Source organism: Pteronotus mesoamericanus, unplaced genomic scaffold, assembly GCF_021234165.1.
Source record: "Pteronotus mesoamericanus isolate MK-2021 breed Mesoamerican mustached bat unplaced genomic scaffold, CSHL_Meso_final contig_182, whole genome shotgun sequence".
Lineage (NCBI taxonomy): Eukaryota > Metazoa > Chordata > Mammalia > Chiroptera > Mormoopidae > Pteronotus > Pteronotus mesoamericanus.
The window spans coordinates 19,302,541-19,328,646 of NW_026555078.1; the positions used below are offsets into that span (position 1 = coordinate 19,302,541).

The 26,106-nt window shown below is 47.2% G+C and overlaps 1 protein-coding gene across 2 annotated transcripts in view; it reads left to right on the forward strand.

Annotated features, from left to right (window-relative positions):
- Window positions 1-26,106, forward strand: part of DPF3 (double PHD fingers 3) — a 240,227-nt gene that overhangs the window by 167,820 nt on the left and 46,301 nt on the right. Inside the window, exons 7-9 of one of the 2 annotated variants that reach the window (XR_008528628.1) lie at window positions 3,044-3,181; window positions 20,412-20,540; window positions 23,355-24,750. Coding sequence is in view for 1 of the 2 variants with exons in the window: in XM_054567332.1 (XP_054423307.1) it covers window positions 3,044-3,181; window positions 20,412-20,540 (267 nt within the window). In the remaining variant the exon portion in view is untranslated. The remainder of the gene's footprint in view (window positions 1-3,043; window positions 3,182-20,411; window positions 20,541-23,354; window positions 24,751-26,106) is intronic. The other variant, XM_054567332.1, reaches the window with a different exon arrangement.

Here is a 26,106-nt window from a genome sequence, read left to right on the forward strand (position 1 = left end):
GGTTATGGGCCAGGTCCATGGTTGGGGGCGTGTGAGAAGCAACCAATCAATGTTTCTCTTTGATATTAATGATTCCCTTCCTCTCCTTTCTCTAAAAAGAAATAAGTCTTCAAAAAAATTGTAGATAGAAATTAGTTGTTGTGTTTAGCAAAAGAATAAATATCTTTGATTCAAGCAAAGGAAATAAAAATTACAACAGCCTCTTGCCACCTTCAGATCCATCTGTGCACTGTCGTTTTAAGTGAGGTTTTTAATAGGTACATCTGATGAAGTTGGTTTTTGAGGTGCAATCCTCACCTGACTCCACATTTTCAGGATAAAGTCCTGCCCTGCTTCCTCTCTTTGTTAATTCCCCTCATGCCCAGTCTCCCATCCCTTTTCATACTGGCTCTCCTGAATTTCCTGGGGTTCTGTAGAAGCGCTGTGTGGAACGTGCTTTGGTGTCTGAAAGCCCTTGCCTTTTTGTCTGCCTGGTGGTATCCTCCTCAACCTCACAAGCCACAGCTCATCTCACCTCCTGCAGGAAGCTGCTCCCCTACCTTTGAGCCCCTGGGCGTGCCCTGTGTGTAGGGCACATGCTCACTGGTGATTTTTTTCTCGCCTCCTTCCTTCCTTGTCATGTAGGCTTCCTCTGCTAGACTGCAAACCCCCCCTCGAGGGAGGAGAGGAAGGCTCATTTGTATATATATTTTCTGGTGCCACAGAGCTGGGCACCTACTAGGTGGTTAATAAATGTTTTCTTGAAGTACTGGTGAGGAAGGAATGACATGGTCTAAGCAGGTGGGGAGGGGGATGAAGCTCCTTTTGGAGAGCTCGGTATTAGGACCATGGGCAAGGGGTCTGGCTCCCAGCACATCCATGTGTGCTTGCCTGGCTCTTTTTCTTCTAAGCGCTGAACACAGGTCTCAGGACTGCCTCTCACTGTCCTCACCTGCTCGCCATCCATTCAAAAGGACAGGTGTGTGCAGGGCAGGCAGAGCCAAGCCTAAATATATCAACCTTCTAGCACAGTGGTTTTCAAACCTCGGCATGCAGCAGAATCACCTAGGGGGCTTGTTAAAACACAGATTGCCAGGTTCCACCCCAAAGAGTTTGAGTCAGTAGGTCTGGGACAGAGCTCAGAAATTTGCATTTCTTACGAGTTCCCAGGTGATGCCGATGGCACTGGTCTGGGAACCACTCTGAGAATCTCTTGTAGCAAAAAGTGTTGCTCTAGAAGTAATTACCCTCTATGGTGTTAGGAAAGGAGATGTGGGAAGCTTCTGCTTGAGTTTGGTTTTGTAGGTTTCAAGGATTGTTAGTGTGAGATTAATGTGGGCAGATAGATCAGACTCAACTCACTCACCTCCCCTTCCCTCTCCAGGCTTTCCCACAGAGTGTTTGTGTGCGTGCATCCGCTTCTCAGCACCCGTGTTCTGAAAGTGTGATGTGTGCATGGCTACATAGGAGGTGGCGTCATTGATAAGATGAAATCAGTGTGAAACTCTCCTTAAGGGAGGTTCTCTCGTACAGACATAACTCGAATTCAAGGAGTCCAAAGAAGAAGTGCCTACTGGGATGGGTAGTCGTTTCCTCATACGTGAAATTGTTCCAGGACAGGATTCTAGAGTATTCATGGGGATTATTCAGTTTGATAGATAACCAGACCAAATGACTATTGAGGTCCTGAAATTCTGTGATTAAGGAAGACGGTGGTAATTGACATAACAAAATGGCACAAATGCAGTGCTGTGGAGTTTACAGTGGGGAGATCAGCAGAGGCCCTGAGGCTTTCTCACCTAAATACTCGTGTTATCATTTTATTTTTAATAAACATTTATTCCTTACCAACAGCATACTTGGTGATGAAATGGACTTATATCTAATGACCCCATCACTTGCTGTTCATTGACCTCACATCATTTAAAATGTTAAATAGAAGAAGCCACAAGCAGGCCCAGAGTGTGCCTCAGGGACCTCTTTAGGTCCCACTTCCTGAGTCAAATGGAACTCGGATGTGTAATGCCATTTAATTTTTTTTCCCAATATTTATAATAGGGAGAGGGAAAAGAAGAGAATGTAAGTAGCCAATTGTAGGTCTTGAATTTATAGTCACCAGATCAGCGGCTTGAATTTCAGACTCTCACCTTATTAAGTCCAACCAGCTTCTGTCAGTGTGAGGCAAGGGTTGTAGTCCCTCTTTCAAGAGGGCGCAGCACTAATGGCATGGCAGACCAAGCTGAAGGAAAGCTCTCACCCCTCCCTGCCATTTATTGGGCATCTTTTATGTGCCGGGGACTGAGTGAGATAGCTTAAAATATTATTTATAATCCCGTTAACCATCCTTCAAGGTAAGTAGTACCCTCATTTTCAAATAAGAGAGACTGCACAGAGAGATCATGTGTCTTGTCCAGTTTCGTGCAGCAAAACCCCTCGGTTCAATTTTGGGAGTCAACATAGCTAGAGGTGCAAAATGCAGAGCCCCCCACAGGATGGTGGGCACGGTGCTGCATGGGAATCCGGAGACCTGGGTTCTAGTGGCTCTGCCACAACTAGCTCTATGTTCCCAGGCAAATCACTTAGCCTCACTGGGCCTCACTTGCCTCATCTGTGCCATGAACTGTTGGCCCGAATAGACTCCCTGTCCAAACTTCAGAGTTATCATCGACATTATCATGTCCCAGCACTGTTCTGATGCTTTGCATAGAGATTAATTCATCACCAGCAACCCTATGAGGTAAGTACTGTTACTACATTTTTCCTCTGAGGAAGCTGAGGCACAGAGAGCGTAAGCGACTTGCCTGGGGACATCAAGCTAGGAAATGCGGGAGCTCTGTCATAACTTCCATCTTCTGCTATCCTGGTATTTCCTTACGTGAGCCCGTGTTGTTAGAGTGATGTTGGTTCTGTCCAGAATGGAAGGGACTGGGGCTGGGAAATACTTTTTAAAGGAAACCCAGCTCTGGGATGGGTCGATGAGAGTCACTACTTCAGAGAATGATGGCAGTCGCCACAGCGAGTGCTGACATTTGTGTTTTCCTTTCTTCCCTCTTTTCCTCTCTAGTCTGTGGCAAGCGCTACAAGAACCGGCCAGGACTCAGCTACCACTACGCTCACACTCACCTGGCCAGCGAGGAGGGGGATGAAGCCCAAGACCAGGAGACCCGGTCCCCGCCCAACCACAGAAATGAGAACCACAGACGTGAGTTCCGTTATTGGCACAGTTGTGAAGTGGGCGGGCAGGGCTATGGAATATTCCTTTGATCACCTGTGTCATCTTCTGGTAATGATCATTGAATGAACTCAATGTTCTGTAGGAAGCTGGCTCTTTCAACCCAGCCCCAGCTGCCCCTGTGGGCCAGCTGAGCTCCAGACTTAGAGTGAGCCGGGCAGGGGCAGCACAGTGAGCTGTGCTCTCAGAGGAAGGACGGTTAATGCAGAAGGGAAACGTCCTTGCCTGCCCATTGTCAAATGCCAGACCCACTCCTCTTTTTTTTCCAGCTCCTGATGATCCACTCACAGCTGCTTACTTGAGTTGGGCATATCCCTTGCATGTGTCAGTTCATACAGATATTCCAAATGTCTCCTTGGCCACAAGAGATGTAGCGTGTTCCTGATTTATTGTCTTGGCTGTTTCTGAGGTTACAAATTTGGTCCAGGGCTCTCCTGCCTGAGAAATAGAGCCCTGGAACCCCTATGCTCTTCACTTGAGCACGCAATCAGCCAACATGGTCTGGGTGCGCTTGCTGTTGGGGATGGATTTTTGTCTCGAAAACCCAAAACGATCCCTAAGATTTGTTTTTTAATTTATTTCCATCCTTCCTTCCTTCAGCTTCCAGTAACAAATTAGGAAGTCAAAAGGGGCTTAGCATTCAGCTCTTGACTCCCTCTGTGACATTCCTGGTGGTTTCTGGGCCTACAGTAAACTCAAAATGGGATAGAATAATGGAATATTCAAGATGTGGGGCACTCTGAGATCATTAGGTAAATAGTAATTGTGGACATGCCATGTGTTTTCTATTTTGTTCATAAGATTTGGTGATAGGTGGCCTTAAAGTGAATAATTCAGTGTAGTTAAAGGGATCGGCACTTTAAAAATATTTAGATTCTAAGATTTAAGGGTGACTCCTCTACATTCCAGTCAATCAACTCAATCAGTTGATGTTGATTGGCTATCTTCACCAAATATTTGAAATAATTAACATTCCTTGGCCAGGACCTCTCTTCAGATTAGTGTGGGTTTTTACCTAACCTCCACTCCACTTTTCCCTTGTCACATTATCTTCTGTATCAGTTTGCTCAAGCTGCCATAACAAAATGCAACAGAGTGGGTGGCTTAAAGGACACACATTTATTTTCTTAAATTTTGGAGGCTTGAAGTCTCAGCCCCAATGCGCCAGTGCGGTTGGGTTTTGCTGAGGCTCTTCCCCATGGCTTGTGGACGGCTGCCTGCCTGTTGCTTCTTCATGTGGTCATTCCTCTGTACACGTGCGGCCCTGCTGTCTCTTTGTACATCCAAATTTCCTGTGTATGAAGACACCAGTCAGACTGCATTAGAGCCCGTCCTTACAGTTTCATTTTAACTTTTCTTCTTTAGTCACCTCTTTAAAGGCCCTACCGCCAAATATAATCGCATTCTGAGGTAATGGCTTCAACATATGAATTTGTGGGGGACACAATTCAGCCCATAACAACTTCTTTAATTCTTTTTTTCTTCACTTGAGGATATGTTTACTGATTTTAGAGGGAGAGGAAGGGGGGGAGGGGGGAGAGAGAGACAGAATCAAACAGTGATATGAGAGATAAACATTGATTGGTTGTCTCCAATACGTGCTCCAACCGGGGATTGAACCCGCACCCTAGGTAGGTGCCTGACTGGGAATCGAACCCACAGCCTTTTGGCCTATTGGGGCGATGCTCCAACGAACTGAGCCACCTGGCCAGGACCACCTTCTTCAATTCTTACTCACTTTTAGGGTTCAAAGCATTTTTTGGTGATAGATCCTTGCTTTCTTACCTACTGTTGTCATATGGACAGAACTTAAAAAGCAGGGTGGGAGGGTCTGACAGAGCTTTGCTCACCTTTCCTCTCCAGCTTTTGAGCAGCTACAGTGCTGAGGCCTCTGTCCTCTCTCTAGGGCGAGGTTCCCTTCGTCCAGGCACCCTTGTCTTTCAGAAAGGAAAATATTTGCTTTTTCCAGTCTCCTCTTGTCCCTTCTGTGATCTAAGTGGCCAAGGCGTTAGCTATTGTCTTCTATCAGGAGGAGGCTGAGATTGATTTCCTTTGATTTGGGTTGCTATCCGGAAGGGAGTCATTTGCCATGGTTGCTCTCTCTAAAGTATTTATGAGGTCAGTATTATTTCTCACTCCTCCAGTGTTGGCTCATCTCTTTGACATCTCTTCTGAAATATCAGGCCATTTAGTTCCTGTGTGTAGGTGCTCTACTCACACTCTCTCTCTTTTGTCTGGGTCCCTTTGTGTGTGCCCAGCGATGGCAACAGCAGAGGAGGGTGCCTTGTGGCTCCTCAGGTATACTGCAGGCCCCAAGCAGATCGAGACACTTCCTCAGCTCTACCTGCGGTCCCGTCTCAGCAGGCTGTTGACCTCCATGATGGGCCTTTGCACATTTTTCTGTCCCCCAGAATTTCCGCACATACTCTCATGGGTCATTGTCGTCTACCTCTTAATGTCCTCACCTTGAGGCCAGGAGGCTTTGCTTGGCGAGGGAGCTGTGTCTTTCTTCCTTGTAGATGGAGATACCTTCCTAATAAATCTCATCCCGATGCTTGCTCTCTCTCTCTGTGGGTTTACCGGTGAGCACATGCCTCCAGCCCCCTCTCCACCACCTTCTTGGTGAGGAATTAGGTTCTTCAAAAAGGATCATCCGACTACTCCAGGGTTTTAAACTGCAAGGAAAGGAATAATAACTGTACCTGGGTTCCTCTGAGGCCTCCTTTCGCAAGGAAGGTTCCAGGACCTTCGCAAACACCTTTTTAATGACTTCTTACTGCCCACTTTGTGATTAATCTCAGTTTTGTACTGGGGAGGGTGCGGCAGAAAGGCCTTCAGTGTCCGTAGAAGCCATCCTTTCCCTCCTCCCCAATTTCTCTGGACAAATCGGAAAGACACAGCAACTTTGCCCAGATTCCCTGCGCCACACCCGCCACCCATCTGCTCGCCGCTCTGAATGTGTGCTCTGTTTCCCCCACATCCCCCTGGTGAGCAGCCCCCAGCCATTTTCTCGGGAGCGCTAATTGCCAGCATCATTAATACCCAGTCATTAGCTGCTCCCACTGTTTGGGGTGGGGGTGGGCTCCCATCCATCCTGCCCCTAAATGCCACTGGGGCTGTGTGGTGAATTGAATGTGACAGCTCTGCAGCATCCCGAGGTCTCAGCTTTGTGATCCTCCCTTGGCAGGGCCTCGGGTGGGGGAGGGAAGCAGTGGAGCCTAATCCTCGAGGCTGATCTGCAGTTCCCTCAGGAAGTGTCCGGGCTCTGGACGCCAGTGGAGTGGGAATGCTGACTTTTCCCTCTTCAGCAGAGCTGCAGCTTGACCCAAGCTGCTTATGAGCATGGGCCTACCAGAAAAACAGCCCTACAGAGTCAGGAGTTTTTAGGACCATGGGCAGCTGCGCTTGCACTACCACCAGCAGCAGCAGAGAGAGAGAGACCTTTTGACTTTGGTCCTCCTGCTGTCCCTTGCTGCATCGCCCCCAACTGTGCCTCCAGAGAAGCCCGTTGCTCATCCCTGTGCCTGCTGCTGCTGCTGCTGCTGCCGCCGCCGCCGCTGAAAGGGCAGAGTGGAGCGCTGTTGCTGGCATTGACCTTCCCCCCACCCCGACTCTGCCCTGCGCTGCCAGCTCAGCAGTTGCCTGCCGTTCCTCCTGTCCTCCTACCCCCTCCCAGCTGATGTTCCCTGGCCCCTGTTCCTCTCTTAGTCTCTCATTTTCTTCTGAAAGCGTGCTTCTCATCTTCCTGGGCTTGCCCCCTTTCTTTTGTGCCCTTGCCTCTCTGCCTCAATTATAGGCACCCCATGGCTGCCAGGAGTTCAAACACTGCCCCTTGGGAGCTAGTACTTTTCTGATGGCGTCTTCCCTACTTGAGCTGCTGCCCTTCCCTCCCTGGGTGAGGCTAGATTCTTCTTTCTTCCTCCATTTCTCTTACCACCTCCATCTACTTTCTATAAATGAAATCAGTGTGTGTGTGTGTGTGTGTGTGTGTGTGTGTGTGTGTGAGAGAGAGAGAGAGAGAGAGAAAGAGAGAAAGAAAAAGAAAGAAAGGAGAGGTTTGGATTCTGAGAGGTGCCGCTCAGAAGCATTCTGTTGTGACTCTTTAAATGCCACTTTGGTAAACATTGCCAGTGGGGTCCGGGTAGCAGAAAGGGCACTAGATTAGGACTCAAAACTCCTTTGACACAAGGTCAGAACTCTTGAACTTCTTTTTACCTTATCTGTAGAATGGGAATCTGTTACAGATGATGTTTTTAAGGTATTGTGGGTGTGGGGTAGGGTGGGTATGGGCATTTATGAGGCCCTGACCCTGGATAGAAAAGCTTGTGTAGATAAATTCAGTTAAACCCATTCATCTCTCAGTCCCTCCGTCCGTCATCGGTTTAGCAGCCGTGTACTGAGTGCTGCCTTGTTCCCTGTCTTTGGGGAGCGCCCAGCCTGCCGTGGGAACGTGTAATGAGGAGTGTGCAGGATGGTGAAGGAGCAAGGGGCTCAGGGGCACCGTGCACTCTCTCCGCCACAGGGCAGGTGTGCTCTCAGTGGAGCAGCAGCTTCACCTGGGGACTTGCTGGAAATGCGCATTCTTGGCTCCAACAGCAGGCCTCCAGAAACGGACATGCAGAGGGTGGGGACCAACAGCCTGTGCTTTAAGAAGCCCTCCAGGGCATTCTTGTGCCACTAAAGCTTGAGAACCACCACATTAGGGGATTTGAAAAGTCTTCACTGAGGAGGTGACGTTCCAGGTAACCTCTGGAGAATGAGAAGGAACTTCTCAGGAGATGGAGGGCTTCCCAGGTGGAGGTAACGGTATGTACGAAGGCAGGGAGGTATGAAATTGCATGACACATCAGCCCATCAGATAGTTGTATCTGACAGCAGTGGAAGAATGGTAGAAATGTAGGCAGGGCCCTGATTGGAAGTGTCTTCTATGTGTAGTCATCATCTGTAGGAGGTGGAGAGCCACAGGTGCAATTACTAGAGGACGAGAACTAATAATTTATAAAGAAATCTATTTGGCATAGTATTAATTGTTAAGTGCTATCTCTCTTTTATTTCATAGCATAAATGAGTATAAAATGCTCTCTATAACATACTTGGAGCTCGTAAGAGGAAAATGTTTTTTAAAAATATGTATGGGTCTATAAAATTTGTTTGAAGTTATTTTCAGTTTTAGGGAATGGAAGTTGGGTTGCCCTAGGTCCCAGAAGGTCCTAGCCTTCTATGTTATGGGGGTGTGCGGGACACATAGGTTTCCCTGTCTGTCGAGAGAAAAAAAGGCCTCATTGTAGGGCACCTTTGGAGGGCATGTTGTACTCTGTAGAACTGAAAGAGGAGAGCCGACTTGATTAAGGGTAATGTCGGCTGATTAGATAATCTGAAAATTAGTCTGATAATGGGCAAATTATCTAAAAGAAGTACATGATGTCATTGCCACACTGATAGGAAAGATCTAACAGATGTTGTCTTCCAACTTCTCTGTCCTCTAATGTATGGCCCAGGGGCAACAAATACAGCTTTAAGAGAGAGAATTGAAAATTACCTTTGACACAAGCTTAAGACTTGGACCACTCCGAAAAGTGCCTGAAAATCCATAAATAAAGCTTACACAACCCACCACTTACCCAACCTCTATGCAGGAAAGTCAGGCTTTGTTATAGGGGAGAGAAACAAATTCAGACATGGGACTCCCATCTGGAAAAGTGAGCTGCTTCTCCCTTCCAGAAGAGCAAATTTGGAAACTAGCAACAGCTATTCTTTCGCTACATTATTATTTAAGTAAATAGTTTACAGATTGCAAAATGAAGAAGAACCTCAGGGATTGCTCTGGCCTTGAAAGTAGGTTTGTAGTTGACTCCTCAGTCCTGGGAATCATCCACACTCTTGACCTAGTGGCTGAGAGAATGGCAGTGGAATTGGCCAGGCCAGGGTGGGTATTTGTGACTGCCATTCTTGCTCAGTTACTTACATGTCTCTGCTCCTTTGTTGCCTCATCCATAAAGCAGAGAGAAAACTCAAAGTGGACCTCATGGGGTTGCTATGAAGTCTTCAGTGAGATGGTGTGGGTGTTTGGCACCAAGCCCACACGTTGTGAGTGCCGATATCCCATCTCTGTGCCATTTGGACCAACAGAGCATGTCTGTGACCACAGATGGCTGCTCTGAGTCAGGGCCTATTTGTGACTGTGCTGTACTGGATGCTAACTGCCTTTGGGGGTCTCATTGGCATCAGGCATAAATATCAGAGCCTGACCTGGCCCTGGCACATCCTTTGCTAAATTTTAGATATGGGACACCAGTCCTTCGACACAGGCTAAAACATGTGCACTCACGGGTGCATCATGTGCCCACTTGTGGGGCTTAGTGGCCTTTAAAAATGAATAACATAGTCTCGGTTTTAGGAAAAGTTCTTTTTTTTTTTAATCATCACTCAAGGATATTTTTATTGTTTTGAGAGAGAGAAAAAGAGAGACGTGAGAGAGAAACATCGATTGGTTGCCTCCTGTACATTCTCTGACTGGGGATTGAACCTCCAACCTTTGGTGTACAGGATGATGCTCCAACCAACCGAGCCACCTGGCCAGAGCCTTCTTGTTTAATTGGGAAATACGATAGATGCAAGAAATCCCGCAAGAGGAAACTGTGCAGCAGAACCGAGCCGAGTGTGGCATCCCGTAGTTCCCATCCTACTTCCCCAGGATCAGGCATCCACCCGCCGCTTGCCATTCTGTGAGCCTCTTATTTCTCTTACATTTTTGGCCTAATTACTAGAATGTTCAGAATTGAAGAGTCCCATGTCCCAAGACATGGTGACAGTTTTGCTGACATTTCTTTAATGTGTCAGACACTGAGCTAAGAGGGCCGCATTTATCCCATTCATTCCTCACAACAAGTAAGGCAGGTGCTATGTCTCCTTAGAAGACGTAGCAAGATACACAGAGACTGAGTGATGTGCCCGTGCATGAATGTGAATTCTCTAGTCATATGTCACTTCTTTTCCTGCCTTTTCAGAAATAAAATTATTTGGCATCTCGGAGAGAAAAGAAGCAAAGAAATGGTGGAACACCTACTAGGCACCAGGCAATTTACATGTATTTTCTCATGTAATATTACAAGTGCACGAGGCACATGTTATTGCTCTTATTTTATGGAGCAGGAAACTGAAGCTCAGAAAGATCGAGTAACTTGTCTGAAGTCACACACTTAGCAAGATGGGAATCTGAGATGTGAATGTGTTTGAGTTGGACACCATTCATTCAATTATGTCACACACTGGAAGCCCAAGTGATAGATCCCGGTCTCATCTGGGATTGTTGTAATGGTCCTACTTATTACTCTTAATTTTCACCTAGAAACCAATGGTCAGAGGCATCATATTACATCGTGGCTTTCAAGAGAAATGAATGTATTAATGGCTACTGTCTTAGTTAGCCTGGGCTTCCACGACAGAATACCATTGACTGGGTGGCTTGAACAGCAGGATGTTATTTCTCACAGTTTTGGTGACCGGAAGTCCCAGATAAAGGTGCCAGCATGGCTGGTGTCTGTTGAGAGCGCTCTCCTTGGGCTGGAGACGGCTGTCTTCTGTGTCCTAACAAGGCCTTTTCTGGGTAAATATGGGTGGGGAGGGAGGAGCAAGCTCTCAGGTGTCTCTCCTTATAAAGGCACTAAATCCCATCCTGAGAGCTCCATCCTCATGACCCAACTGAACCTAATCACCTTCCAGAGGCCCCATTTGCAATACCACCCCATTGGGGTGAGGGCTTCAACATACATATTTTGGGGGAGACATTCAGGCCATAGCAGGCACAGTTAGTCTTCATAATTAATTTTTGCTGTTTGTGATGTTATGGACCTCACCACCTCATTACAAATTCTCTTGAGACTTTAATTTGTGAATGAGTTTTACCTTTTTTTTTTTTTTTAAGATTGTATTTATTTATTTTTTAAGAGAGGGAGGGGAAACATCAATGTGTAGTTGCCTCTCACACGTCCCCTACTGGGGACCTGGGCCACAACCCAGGCATGTGCTTTGACTGGGAATCGAACTGGTGACCCTTTGGTTCTCTGGCTGGCACTCAGCCCACTGAGCCACACCAGCCAGGGCAATGAGTTTTACTCTTAAAAAAAATTGCACATCCCTCTGTTCAATGATTTTCCTACATCTTTCTCATTCCATCTCTCACCGTCTTTCCTAGCTGTTATCTCTTTTTTTTGACCTTGTTCTTTGAAATAAAAAATAATGCTGTGCCTAAAGGATTAATCCTTGGGTTCATCCTTGGCTCTGTTTTCTTTGACCACCCATGTCGGCACCCCTCCAAAGTGTACCCCAAGTCTGTCTCCCTGTCTTCATCTCCTAGCCACCATCAGCTCCGGCTGGGATCATTGCAGCTTCTTTATTGGTTTCTCAGTCCCTGTTCTTACATCCTACAATCTGTTCTCCATGGAGCAGTCAAAGTCGTCCTTTTAAAGTATAAAATAGACTGTGCCATGCCACGCTCTCAATACTTTTATCACACTTGAACACAATTCAAACTCATCTTGAAGGCCTGCTTTTTTGTTTCTCAGAGTGTGGCCAGCAGCATCAGTGTAGCCTTCAAGCCAGGTGACTTGCCATTCCCAGTTATAGACTGAGAATCCTGTACCCTGGGAACCCTTCAGTGCCACTCAAATCCAGACAGCTGATCACCCTGCAGGATAACTTGTAAGAAACATGGAATCTAGGGCCCTACCTCAGAGAGCTGAATCATAATCTGAAATTTATTGAGATCCCTTGAATTTGAGAAGCCCTGGCCTCCAAAGCTTGCCAACCACTCTGATTTGACTTCCTCAGGCATGTGGTTCAAACTGTCAGGGCAGGGCGCCTTCAGGTGGGCCAGCTAAGAGCCAGCCACCTGGGTTCAGAGGCAAGGTAGTCACTTACTAACACATGATCATAGATGACCTACTTAGCTTTCTTGTACCTCAAGTACCACCTATGTAAAGCCAGAACATTAATCTATCTCAAAGGGTTATGTGATGGCTAAGTGGTAATTCATGCAAAACCCATCATTCACAGAAATTGAATGTGATGCCATGTGTCTGTCTCTTGTGTGTTGCATTTGGGCCATGGTTCTCAGGCTCGAGTACATCCACATCCCTTTGAGGGTTTGTTAAAACACAGACTGCTGGATCCTACCCCAGGGTTTTGGATTCAGTAGGTCGGAGGTGGGGCCTGGAATTTGCATTTTCCTATTTAATTTTAATTTCCCAGGTGAACCCCTACCTTAGAGAAATCCAGCTTTTGAAGACTGGTATCCAGTCTTTTTTCCTTATAATTCTTTTGTCTTTCGGATGCACCAAATTAGGTAACTGGCCAGGGATCAGGCTGCGCTGTTCATTCTAACAGTTAGTCTTGCTTTCCATTCTTTCCTAAGGTTCCATTCTACTGGGGTGAGTTCCCCCGTGGCTCCCAGCATCTGCTTCCTGGCTTACTTTCTGGGTGTGTTCCCCATCTGGGCCCTCATCCTTGGGCTGGGCTTTCTTCCCTCAGTTCAAGGTGCCTTGATTCTATCCTAACCCTCAGGTCTGAGGCTGAAGGCTCATCCTTTTCCTGGGTACTATTTTTCAGTCTGAAGGACACAGAAAATGCTGGTCCACTGTGGACAGATGGGGTTGACATACCTGAGTCCTGTGGAGGTGGCGGTGAGGAGGGTTGGAGAGGGGCTGGCCTGGGCAAGACAGGAAGAGGGCTTCCTGAGTTCCAATAGCAGAGTCATATCCTGACAGCGTCAACAGGTAAAGCTTACCTGACTCTGAAGCACCAAGGAGTCCTGCAAATCTCTGTGGGGAATGACACCACTTCATTCAGAGCCCTGTTGACATAGTGATTCTCAAATTAAACCGTTTCCCCTTCAACTGACTCATTCGGTGGTGATAACAAGTTGCTATCCCAGGGCATGAACTGACCCACATGACCTTCTGCTGGAAAATGGAAATACCTCCTGTGCCTTCTCTAATCAACACTGAGAAGAGTAATCAGTCTTGCTTGGTCTTTTTCTCGCTTTTCTGAAGCGTCCATGATGTTGCTGGCCTAAGTCTGGAGCACAAAGGACAGTACTGATGGGTCATGTGACTGTCTAGCCCCAGAACTAGTGGTGTTCACAACTCTTAGCAAATTGCAACTCTAACCAAATACACCCATCAGGATGGAGACATCAGTGAGAGCACACATGTTTTCTGCTTGTTTAGCACAGTGTTTAGGAGTAAATAGTCTTAACGTGTGTCTGACATAGGAGTTTTGTTAAGATGGAGGAAAAGAAGGTAGGTACCAGGAAGGGTAGGGTGACAAGCACCACATTTTCAAATTTTATAAGGATTCTGTAGCCACCAAAACATGGTCTGTGTTCTCACTGGCTGGTGCAGGGCTGCTGGCCAGAGACCGAAGGTGCGGCTCTGGGGGCTCTGGGGGCTCTGGGGCCCGCTGCGTCCAGGAGCTCCTGATTCCTTCCGCCCGGTTTTCTAAGTGGTGCCTGCGGGAGGGCTGGCCCGTGGGCTTCCCTCGCTGCTGCCGCCGTCCCCCGTGACTCCTCGTCCTCACTCCTTCTGTCCCTGCCCCGAGCGGGACTGACACACAGCGCCGGGGCACACAGCGCCGGGGCACGGTTACTCCGTGCTGGGGGGCACTTTACAGCCACTTAATTGCTACTCTTTGACTTTTCTTGCCTGGAAGATTTTTCCCCACCAAAAATGTCTCTGAAGATTTGTCCATTCTTTCATTAGGTGCATATTTATTGTCAGCTCTGCGTCTGTCACTGTGCCAGGTGCTAGGGATTCAGAGATGAAAGACATTGCTCCTGCCCTCAGGGAGCTCACGGCTAATGGGGGAAGAGGCACCTACATAAATACAAAACAATGATGAAAGACTGAGTTCCTCTGGGTTTGGAAAACTTCGCTTTTTCGGTCTCTTCTTTCACCCTATTATAATCCTCAAATAATAGGCCTAAAAGGGACTTGGAGATGTCATCTAGCATATTCTCTTGCCTCTGAATAGGTGAGCATTCAAAGAATCCCCAGTCTGGGGAAACCTTTCCAGGTTCAAAGGCCTCTTCAGAGAAGCCTGCTCCTTTGACCATGCCTTTTAACTGTTTCACTACCTTCATTTCCAGCTTTCTCGTGGCATGTGCTGCCATTCAGCTTCTTCTGTCTCATGTGGTCCTTGATAATACAGAGTGAGGCGATTTAGCTCCATCCATAATCTTGAAGACGCTAAAACGGCCCTGGGCCTTCCCTTCTCCTGGCGGACTGCAGAGCTGTCTGGAATCATCCCGCATTCGCAGACCCCCTCCTTATTCCTTAGCCTCCATTCCCTTTGTCTTCATTGTCAGATAGGCCGCATTCCGTCCTGTGGGGAGTGGAGCCTGATGTCCATTTTCCCAGCAGGCTCCTGGGTCCCCGCCCTCCCACATTCGGGGAGCGGGGCGGGGGGGGGGGAGAGCCTCATTGCCTTCTTCCAGGAGCCCCAGGGTGGGGCCTGAGTTGCAGTTGGGTGGCCAGGATGAACCAGCTGGGATGGGGTCCCAACATTTTTATTCTGTGGGATTTATTTTTTCATCGCTTCTAGGGAAGCGATGAAAAAAGGTGTCAGGCCTTGGAGATAATTTATATGAGTAAACACGTAAGGAGGAGGGTGAGCAAGAGCATGAGAATTAAGGCCATTTATCCAGGCTCTGAGGCTCTGTTTGCCCTCTGGTCCAGCCTCTCTCACAGTCTTTATCTCACCACTTTAACCCTCTTCTCGCTGTACTCCACGTGGGCCCAGCACAGCGCTCCTCACAGCCGCCTTCTCTGCTCCAGCCTTCCCCAGCTTCCCCCTCCCCCGCCCACGTCCCTCATTAAAGGCTGGGTAGAAGGTAGCTGGATGTGGCGGTGGCCTCCAGCTGAGGCCTGCTTGCTGATTCTGAAGGAAAGGCACGTTGGCTTATACCCTCTCTCTTCACCCTCCCGGTCTCCAGAGCTTCCTCCCTTAGCCTGGCCTGTCCAGTGTGTTCTATGTTGCCAGCCCGGGGCTGCCTTTCCCTCTTTTCCTTTACCCTTTCCTTTGCTGTGTCCTGTGACGCTGCGCTCTGCACCAGGCTAGGATGCTTTACACTTGAGAGATGAAGTAATAACAGGTGGCAAGACCAGAGGCTGCCAGAGCCCAGGATTCCAGTTGCCATGGAAACATGTCAGACCTCTGGAAGGATGGGAACTGTCAGCCAGGGAGGTTGGTGGGGGGACAAGAGAGAGGGGCGAGGAGAGACGCATCTCCTGGAGGGTCCTTCTCACTGCCCCCAGATTCCCCAAAGGCTGCACACTTAACTAGCAGGCCCCAGGAAAACTGCCGCTGGACTCGAGCTCGGTTAGGGCCGGGTGGCGGGCACGGAGCGTGGCCGTGTGGTTCCACACACCAGGCCCTGACAGGCGGTCTGAGCGTCTGCTCAGGATGTGAAGTCACGCTTTTGTGGATGTGCCGTGGAGGAGCCTGCATTTCTGGCTTGCTTCCTGTTTCCCTAGGACACTTGGGACAGAGCTCGGGTCTTGGAAGAGCCAGCTGAGGGGCTGTTGCTGGTGGCCAGGCTGTGCCTGCCACTCATTCTTTTCATGAGTAGCGGGCATAGCACAGTGGAGATCGGGCTGAATGGGAGAAAGGCAGCCCCGTCTGGGTGGTAGTTTTATGGAAGATTTGAGGCCTTGTTTGCCATAGACGTGGCCTGACAAAGGTAGAAAATCCTGCAGTATGTGTTTCCCAGAATGACTGCTTACCCTTCACTGAGTGAGGTGGTGGGACTCTTTGAGGCTTGGCTTTCCTTTCTCTTGGTTTGATTTATATGAATGCTCCCTGCCACCTTCTGGCCACCCCGCCCCTTCTTCATGAACTTTCTTCGTGATTTCCATTCTTTTTTTTCCTTTGGATTTTTAAAAGTTATCTGCCCCAGGTAAATTCCTAAACTCTTCAGGCTCACTTTATTTTCCTCTGCAGCTTCCTTGTATTTCTTATATGATCTCAGCCCATGAACATTAATCAACAGAAAAGCAAATCCATCACTGTGGGTGCTGCCATTGATGTGCCACCCTGGCCTTTTGCCCCCACTGTCATCTTATTCTGTAAAGCGGGACTCAATTTCCCATAAGCAGAAGCAGAGTCTCTATTTAAATCCCACTTGCAAAGTCTGGGCAAGCTTCCTATTTATAGTAAAATCCTTTTTATAATGATCTCATATACGGTACCAGGAAATTGCTCGTGGCTGGGTCAGGCCATAGGCCAGTAAAGCCATGGTGTGAGCTTTACTTAAAAAAATTCCTTCATGAGCCTCTGGAATTCTCCAGAGAAGTGTCAAGTGTTTTTTGTCTTTTGTTTTTACAGCACATACGACAATACACAGGGTCATTGTGATAGGAACATTAAATTTAAGTTCAAAGGGAATTTCTGCTTTTATCAGGCCAACCTCAATTTTTATTGCTTTGGGATTCCTAAACAACATATTAAGTGAATCAAGTTCACTGAAGAGATTTATGAACTATTTTATATGCAAAGTATGGTCAGAAAAGTGTTTGCCTCTGGAATTCCCAGGAGGCAGAGAGCTGTGATTATCCTCCAGAGTCTCTGGGGACACAGACAACCTAGAGGTGAAGCCTGGAGCCAGCTCCCTAAGCTCTTTGGACTTCAGTTACTTCGTCTGTCCAATAGTCCCTCAGATAATTTTTTTGTAAGAATCAGTGAAATAACAAATGTAAAACATACAATGTAAGATCCACCAGTTTTGTAGTATAGTAAATGTTTGCTCCTTTTACTTCTCAAAAAGCAGTTGAACAAGAGAGAAGGTGAGTGAGCAGGGGCAACCTAGTGTCCCCTTCTCAAGAGACAACGAAGCATAAACTTACATAATTTTCTTGGATGTTTGCATGTAGGATGGTGTTTCACCTACCACAGTAGGGGCACAGTGTCCTTTTCCCAGCAACCCAGGGCACTCGGCCACCCACTCTTGTGTACTCTGGGAGTTAGACATGATACCAGGCCAGGTGACTGACCAGTCTCTGGACATGGACCAGTTCTGCTCTCTGAGGACTAAGGAAGCAAACCAGGCAGCGAATGATATTCAGGGCAACAGATAACTCTGCCCCAGGGAAAGAGCAAGCACAATACTCTGTCCCTGCTAGGAAGTCCCTGGGGTAGTATCGCTGTGCTGTCTACTTACATCTCTGCCATTCGTCTCACACATTGTTGTTAACTGTTTCCTGTGCACGGGACATGGAGGTGTTCCAGAGAGGTGTTAGACGTGGTCCCTGACCTGAAGGCGTAGATCATTTAACATGGGGAGAAGAGGCAGGTGCACACATGTATAAACAAGAGCGGCGGTCATGGCAGCAGAGTGCCCTCCCCAGCCTGACTCGTCATTTCTGGCTGGGGAATTGGGAGAGTTTCATGGGAGAAACCAATGCGAAGTACCAAAAGGTGGATGAAAACCGGATGCAAAGGCTATTGATGAGTCTGTTCCATGCCATTTTACCAAGATGGAAGAAAGCTTTGAGCTCACTATCATGAGAAAGTAGGAACTGAAGCAAAAAGGATTTTGCTGGAAATGAAGCATAACCATTCAGTATCACTTCCTGTGCTGGGTCATCGCTCTGCTAAAATGGAGCTACCCCTTCCCCATCCTTCTTACGTGTCACAACTGCACACACCAGGGCCTGCAAAGATTTTATTACCTTGTGACCCCTTTGGCCAGGCACTTTGGATGGCTAACAGCCAACACAAATATATGTGGGTTCCCTGTTCTAATTCAGTCTCCTCAGAAACTCCTCTTCATCAGAGGAATTAAGTTCTGTTCCTTTCGTCTTTTTATATAGGATCATTTTCTCCGTTACTGTCTGCCTTGATCTGCTAGATCATTTCTGATTTTTTTTTTTTTAATTACTTGAAGCACTGGAGTCTCTGACCCAACGGGACATTCTACCAATGGTCTGCTGGTGGTAAAAACTGGAAAGAATTATCTGGGAGTTCTTATACTCTATGTCCTATTTCATCCTTATAAATCACAAGTGATACAGTGGGCTGGAGAAAACCCACTTCTTTGGTTGCTTAAAGATTTTGTGAAAGGGGGAGAAATCTGACAAAAGAAAGTCTCTTAAGAGAACAGGAGACAAATGGTGAGATGGCTTCCTGAGAGTTTCAGGAAGATGATATACAGGAGATCATTGATTTTCATGCAGGAAGCACTGAAGTTGTGAGTGGCATCTCCACATTTGATATCTAATTCATACCAATCATGAAATTTAACTTCGGCTTATACTCTGCCCCTAAATTTAATATGCCCCCCTTTCTGTTCACCTTTTGATTCATTTCCATGATAGTCTCTTAGTGAGGAAACCCTGAGTTTATTTGCTTCCTAGACATGCCTGAGCTTGCTTAAGAGAGTTCTAAAAATGGTTGAGATGGCAGTTGAGAGAGAAGGGAGGAAGGGACTTCTGGATTTGGACAGTGAAAATTTTATAGGCAGAGTAAAATTTTTGCCGATGTACTGATTTTTAGAGATTTGCAAAACCATTCTGTATGACGTGCAGATGCCTTTGAGATAACAGACTGATGAAGAAAAGCGACACTTAGCAATCACAGGGTGTGGCCAGCTCCTCTCTCCGCCCCCAAACAGCCAACACTTTTCTTGCAGAGATTTGTCTGCCTCCCTGAAGATGAAAATCAATGGCTTGGAAACTGATTAAATCATTCAAATAGCAACTGATAAATGGATTAACCCACTATAATGTAATTCTGCAAGCTTTTGTCTTCTGCCTTTCCCAGGTAAGTTTTTCTATTCCTGGAGGCAAAGCAGAGGCATGGAGGAAGCGAAGGCCAGAGGGAATCATATTAAAGTGGGTGAATCCGTTTATCACTTACTGTCTGGATGGTATTTCTGCGCACATATCGCCTTCCTTTTACAGATTTGTACCCTACGGGACCCTGATTAATGTTAGCCAGTGAATAATGAAAGATAGCGGACATTGGGTAAAGCAAGGAGGAAGATACCTTCGTGGTTTAGGCTGATCCCTTAAATGGAGAGACTTTTCTTCCTATTACAAACCAGGGGTGTTGATGTGACAAAGAAATGTTCATAATAGGGATAGAAGAGCAGGAAAATGGAAGTATTGCTCTCCAGGCAAAGAACCTGTCCAAGGCCTTACACCCAGGCAATAGAAACTGAGCCTGATTTTGGTGCTCGAAGACATGTGCTGTTCTCACAAAGTTGTGTTTTCTAGCTCATGTCCCCAGATTTTTCTTTGCTTTTGTATAGGACTTTCATCATGGGGGGCAGGGTTTTGAGGGTCTTAAGCCTTAAGACATCCTCACTAACTCATTGTTCAGTCCACGCCGGCATGAGGCTCGGCTAAATGTCCAGTCTGATTCTAGGCACTTGGGCTCTGCTGATTAAACTAGTCCTGGGGACTTTCCATGACCAGTGAGTCTGGACTTCGGGAGATACAGCTGAACAAGAGTGAACACCTGCGTAGCCACCAAGATGTTCTTTTGAGTCCCCAAGAGCATCTTTAATGGCCTTTCTAGAAATGACCACCCTTCAATGAATGCTTCTTTGATTTCCTTTCCAGGGACAGTAGGAATAACTCCTAAAAAAGAGCGTCTTTCCCAAAGGCCAGGGCTAGGCATTGGTGTCTCTCTCTCTCTCTCTCTCTCTCTCTCTCCCCCCCCTCCTCTCTCCTCTCTCCTATCTCCTCTCTCTCTCTCTCTCTCTCCTCTCTCTCTCTCTCTCTCCTCTCTCCTCTCTCTCTCGTTGCACCACTGTTTATGACTGCCATCTGCTATTTGGGTCCTTGGCCCTATGAACTGGTTGTTCAGGGATGAGAGAGGTTCACTTGACCAGCAGGTCTTCTGGATGCTGTATTCATCAAGGGATGCAGTTGGAGGAGCAGGCTTGTTTCTATAAAAACTCTGAGCTGGCAAATCTTGTAAAAAAATCAAGCTAAACTTGAGGTGGCTTGCAAAACAATGGTACTGTTAAACCAGGCAGGGTCAAAAAGAAAACATCCCAAGTTTACAGTTTGGTTGTAACAAAACCTCAGATTCTAAACTTCCTATTCTTTCTGGAACAGATTTTGCCACACTGTGGGAGAAGAGGGACCAGTAGAAATTCATCTCAGCCTAAAATTGGATTTTTTAAAAAATATTTCCACAGCCCAGAAAGGACCGGATGGAACAGTCATTCCTAATAACTACTGTGACTTCTGCTTGGGGGGCTCTAACATGAACAAGAAGAGTGGGCGGCCTGAAGAGCTGGTGTCCTGCGCAGACTGTGGACGCTCTGGTGAGTGTGGCCCCTTCTTGCATCTGTGCCCATAGACCAGGGGCGGCTCCACCTGCATTCCCTGCCTCTTCTGTGAGGGTTGCAGGGTGGAGCGGGGAAGTCGGTGGTGGTGGTGATTTTAGGTGGAGAAGGGTTTTCAGGTTATTGGATATTTTTCTTCTTTGGGTCTGAAGAAACAAAACTCATGCCTTGGGATCCAGGGAAAAGGGAAAGGAGAAAACTTGGACTTGGTGTTTGGCCTTTTCATGAAGTGGGTATTTCTTTGTGTGTGTTGTTGTGGACGACCGTGAGCTAGTGTAGAAACACCTGGAGACCCAGGCAACATTCTTTCTGGTATCGGGTGATGTGCATGTAACAAAAAGATGTGTTTGTTCTGTGGAAGTGCCTGGGCCGTACCGAAAGAATATGGAAACGTAAATATTGGGAGAGCAGCCATGTCTTGAGTTGTGGGAGTCTGAGACCCCTGAGCTCCTGGGCAGTGGCATGAATACCACGTCCATTGCCACTCATCCTACTTCCTCATATGGAACAAAAAAAGAGACCCTGATAGATGGAGGCAAAAGGGCAAGTGTTCTTAGGGCAAGTCTGAAGTTTACTTGGCATGTTTTGAAATTTTCATCTTTAATCTATTTGAAGCCTAAAATAAAAAAAAAAAAGACTTTGATCTTCTTCCTTCATTCTTAAAATGAGTTCAGGTTTTCAAGTTTTGTTCAAGCTGTTTGTCTTTCAGTTCTAACCAAACCATTACTTTTGGCTGGTTGTGGTTGGTTGGGATTTTTTTTTTTTTTTTTTTTTAATGCCATAACAAGGCCAAAGAAAGGTTTTAGGCTCATGTTTAGTTTCATCAACTACTGACGTAGTAGGCGAAATACAGTTTATGTGGCGGGTGGTTCCAGCAGTGAGGAGTCGTTGCTCCTTTCCACACTCTGCCCTGTGTCTCCGCTGCTCTGAGTCCCAAGGACAGGACTGAGATGACCCCGCCTGGCTTCACTGTAGCAACTCAGTTCTCCCTTTGCTTTGTCCACAAACCTTAGCTTTAGTCCTTCTTTTTTAAAAAAAAATTATCTTTTGGGTTGTTTAGGGTTCAAGACTGACTTGAGTAGCAAATTAGTAATTGAAAAAGGACTGGTTTCCATTGCATGCAACTCTCTACATTTAACACTTAACGGCCCTGACAGGGCGGCCCATCTCTGCAATGATGTCTCCTCATTTACTTTTTAAACATGGTACCTAATGTTGAACTTTTTACTCTACTAGTTCTCACGTAGAAAAGAGGGCCCATGGGATAGTGGACTCTGGGTTTTAGATATTAAAAAGAAAGTGAAACAAATGAAATTCAATTCAGCGTTTTTAAAAAGTGAGCGATCCAGCAGAGGCAAAGTCACGTGATGTGCTACTCCAGGCAGAGCGACACGGACCACTGCGGGGCGCTAGCGAGGGCAGCTTCAGCGTCTCATTACCAACTGCTGTGATTTCCCCTTCCTTCCCTGCAGAGAACCAGGTATCTGAGCCTGACTCATGGGGGCCAGGCGTGGACAGTTGGGGTTTTTCTCTTTCCAAAGCCTCTTTCTTCACAGCCTTTACTCAGCCTTTTCTTCCCAGGATCTGTGTGCTCTGTGACTCAGGGGCCATTTTCTACCAGTCTAGGTGTTCTCATTATGTTTGCTAAGGATTAGTTTTGGTGGATAATTTAGTCAGGATCTGGCTCTGATTTTCCTGAAATAGTTGATACTTTGGGAATAAACACGTGGCATCAGCCCATGGGAAGCGCTTGGTAAGGCAGGGGCGAATACTTCTCTAGGGCCTCCCTGGGGTCCTTCTCAGGAAGAGTGTGGAGCTTGGAAGGGCTGCTTTCCACTCTGTCGCAATTCCTCTGTTTCCTGGGGAGAAAATAAAATCCCTGGTACCGGCACCATAAACGGCACATCATGGACCTACCTTATTTGGGAGCACTCTGGGCTCATTTAGAGTACAAAAGTTTAAACTTGAGTTTTACAGATTTCAGGACAGAAACCCTGTTTTTCACTTTGTTAGTGCTCTGAGTTGGATTTGACAATTCTGGACTTCCTGGGGAAACAAGGACCTGGGGGCGTTCAGTGGCTGGAGTGTGTGTGAGTGTGCGCACACGCATGCACGTGCACACGTACCTGAGTGCAGATCATAGTTATATCCTCCAGTGGGTAAAGGAAACGAGGGGCTCCTAATACCTACCATTTGTCAGACTTTCAACTTCTTTTTGCTTTCACTGCAAATGAACTACATGGTATAAGGGCAGAATTGAAAGGGTCCTGAAAGAATGGGATTAGGAACAGGAAAAAATAAAAATAAAATGGATGGAGGCTTAAGCACCTTGAACGGGCTCTCCGACAGTAATACCTTTGTAGAGCTGACTGTCAAAGTGAAGGACAGACATTGTACAAAGGAACACCAATGGGGAACAACAAAGAAATACCAGTCAGGCTTAAAAACCACCAAGTAAACTCTTTGGGGGTGGGGGCTGGAGTGAATGTGTGTGTGTGCGTACAGAAGGAAGAAGTGTCGCGGGTGAGTGTTTCACTGTCAGAGCTGTGGACGTATATATTGTGGTAGAGAGATGATCCCTCTTCAGGGAGGGATGAATCCTTTCCCCTGGAAATGCTGGCTTGTCCTTTACCCCAAATCCCTGTCGCCAGGTGATGCACCCGTTAATCTCTTTTGGTGTAAAATGGTTTATGATCTTGCTATGAAGAATAACATTGCGATAATATAATAAGAATATTAATAATGCTGTCTGTTGCTTAACCCATGTGCTGATATATTCATCATACATGTCAGCTCATTTGGGAGGAGAAGGCAGTAAGGAGAAGGAGGCAGCGGCCGCAGCACGCACCACGGAGGACTTATTCGGTTCCACGTCAGAAAGTGACACCTCAACTTTCCACGGCTTTGATGAGGACGATTTGGAAGAGCCTCACTCCTGCCGAGGACGCCGCAGTGGCCGGGGCTCACCCACAGCAGATAAAAAGGGCAGTTGCTAAACCCACGAACAGACTCTCTGGGGCAATTAGCCATCACCCTCTGACTTTGGTCATTGTTCTGGTTCTGATATATTTTTTTAAAATGAAAGACAACTTTAGGTTTTCTCTTCATCCTTGCTTTTTCCTCTTACCTTCCACGCACCCCTTCCCCCTTTCCTTCTGTTTTTTGAGTATGTACAGCAGAAGCACAAACTACTGAAACACAACAGAACAAAAGAGCCAAGGAGTCCTTCAGAGAGGTGGCATTGTGATGTACTATTTATTTTCCAGAGAAATGGGAGGTTAGGCGAATTATCTCTTTTTTTGGGGGGGAGGGGATCTTTTTGACATGAGCAGAGTTGATTTCCTCAGTTTTCCTATTTATTGGCAAAGTGAAGAGAGAAGGAATATTGGGGTTTGGAAACAACCAATTACATTAAATAAATTATTATTTATATATGCTGTTATTAGAAACTGACTTTTTTTTTTGAGAGAGCATGAAGGGAAATCAAAGAAATTGGAGTCATATCTGTTTAGCAGAAAGCCACTGGGGGGAGGATTGGTTCAAGGAGACCCCGTCGGGAGGATTTCCTCCATGGGAGATGGTTGCACTTTCTGTGCCCCCCACCCCCCGGCGTCTGTGGCTCCCCACGGCAGACCCCTCCCCATGCCTCATCCCCGACCTTTCCGTCTTCCTCCCTGCTTCCAAGAAAATGCCAGCAGTTTCTGAGAAGTTTGGGGCTGCTGTGCGTGGCCTCCCTCCAGCGCCTGGGCACCCCCCAGCAGTGCCTCCGGGGCTCCTCCTCTTCATCAGCACAGCCACTGTTTGGTGGGTGCTGGTTTTTCCTCACTTTCCTCCTGGTGAAGAGCAATTTCCAAATGCAGGAACGGAATCTGAGCAGAAAGTCACGGACTTGGCAGCGAGAAAACAACCCGAGGCTGCACATGTGGAAGAGAGAATGACACCTGAAGTGTATTTCCCTCCCCCCTCGCCCCTGTTTACAAACATATAAATTCCCGTTGGATGATCAAGTCTCCCGTATTTCTTCCATTTTTTTTATAGTGCCCCCCAGGCACTTTGTTTTATGTTTTCCAATAGCATCTCCTGAAATAAACCAAAGCAACACTTGCTCAAGGCCCCTGGGGCGATGGAGAAGACCATCCACCTTGTTGGCAGTCCCAAGAATGAACGGCTCTGCAGTCCTAGTCAAAAGGTATGTCTTGGCTGACCTGTCTTACCATGAGGGCAAAACCATCATAGTTGTTTATTTTCCCTTTTCTTTCTTTTCTTTTCTCCCCCCCCCCCCGCCCCCACCTTGTGTCTTGTTTTTCTGGGGGTGGGACCTCTCGTTAGTGTGGGAGGGGCTGCCGGGGCGCTTTCCCCCAGCCCTCTGCCTGTCTGTGTGCATGCACCCCCCGCGGGCCTGGGCCTAGTGTGAGGGCTGGAGCTTGTTCGGGGCTCTGTGCAGAGAATGGCTGGGGTGGTGGGGTGGTGGTTCTGGCTCCTGGCTCAAGCAGAAGAGGAAAAGGCTGGGGTAGTGCTTGGCTAACTGCCTTCATTGGCTACACCTGGAGGCGGGAGACCCTGGAACTGACTGGAGTTGGCTGCTGAACTTGTGTAGGAGTGAGGGGACATGGCCACAGGGAGACTGCGTGTATAGGCTGATGTTTCTTGCTCCAGGTACCAATTTAACAGCTTAAGGAATGCGTCCAAATTAAAGCAGACCTCCAATTAGGCACAGCAGTCAACTGAGCCGCCTGAAGATTCCAAACTCCCACCAAGTGTGGTCAGGTTCTTTGGCCTCCCTGAGAACACAGGTCCAGAGACATGGGCACTGCTGTTTGGCTTGGGTCGGGAGATGAGAGAGGCCACCCAGGGAACAGGCTGCTTTTAAGTGTCTGGGAAGATCTGTTTTGACAATCCAGCCGTTGCAGATCCTCACGCATTAGACCTCTTGTTACAGTAACCAGCCAACCAAACAAAAGTGGGGACCAAGCAAAGAAAACCCATGGGCCCTTCATGCTTTTCTGGGAGCCTGAGACAGGAAGGGTCTCCTGCTTCAAATGCACAAGTGCTCGCTTGGGCGTTTGCTCTCCATTGTGAGAGAATGAAAGTGACAACCTCACCCACTTTTGGAATGTTCTGCCTAATGTGTATGTGGCCCTGTTCCTAGGCAATATGGCATAAACCTCCCAACATTTAATATTCCTGCATGCGCACATGTGTGAAAAGCCAATATAGTTGGTTCCACTTGGTTTCTGCTAAGGGGATGGAGCCTGCCCTTGCTGTCACTCTCCACCTCTTTACTTCGTCTGTTCTGTTACTTTGATTCAGATATTGGCGTCATGGCATTATGACTTCCTCTCGCTGAAATGGGAGCTTCCGTGTTAATAAAAAACATGTCTGACCAATCTGTACTAACATTTGAAATCTGTCCAGTTTTTTTAGTCCTGAAATTCTCAATGACAGCCTACTTTTAAACTTGAAAACAATTTTAGATCTCTATAATTAAAAATTATGAAAACCCACCTAATTTCAGATCCTAGCTTGGAGTCCTAAAAGGGACTAA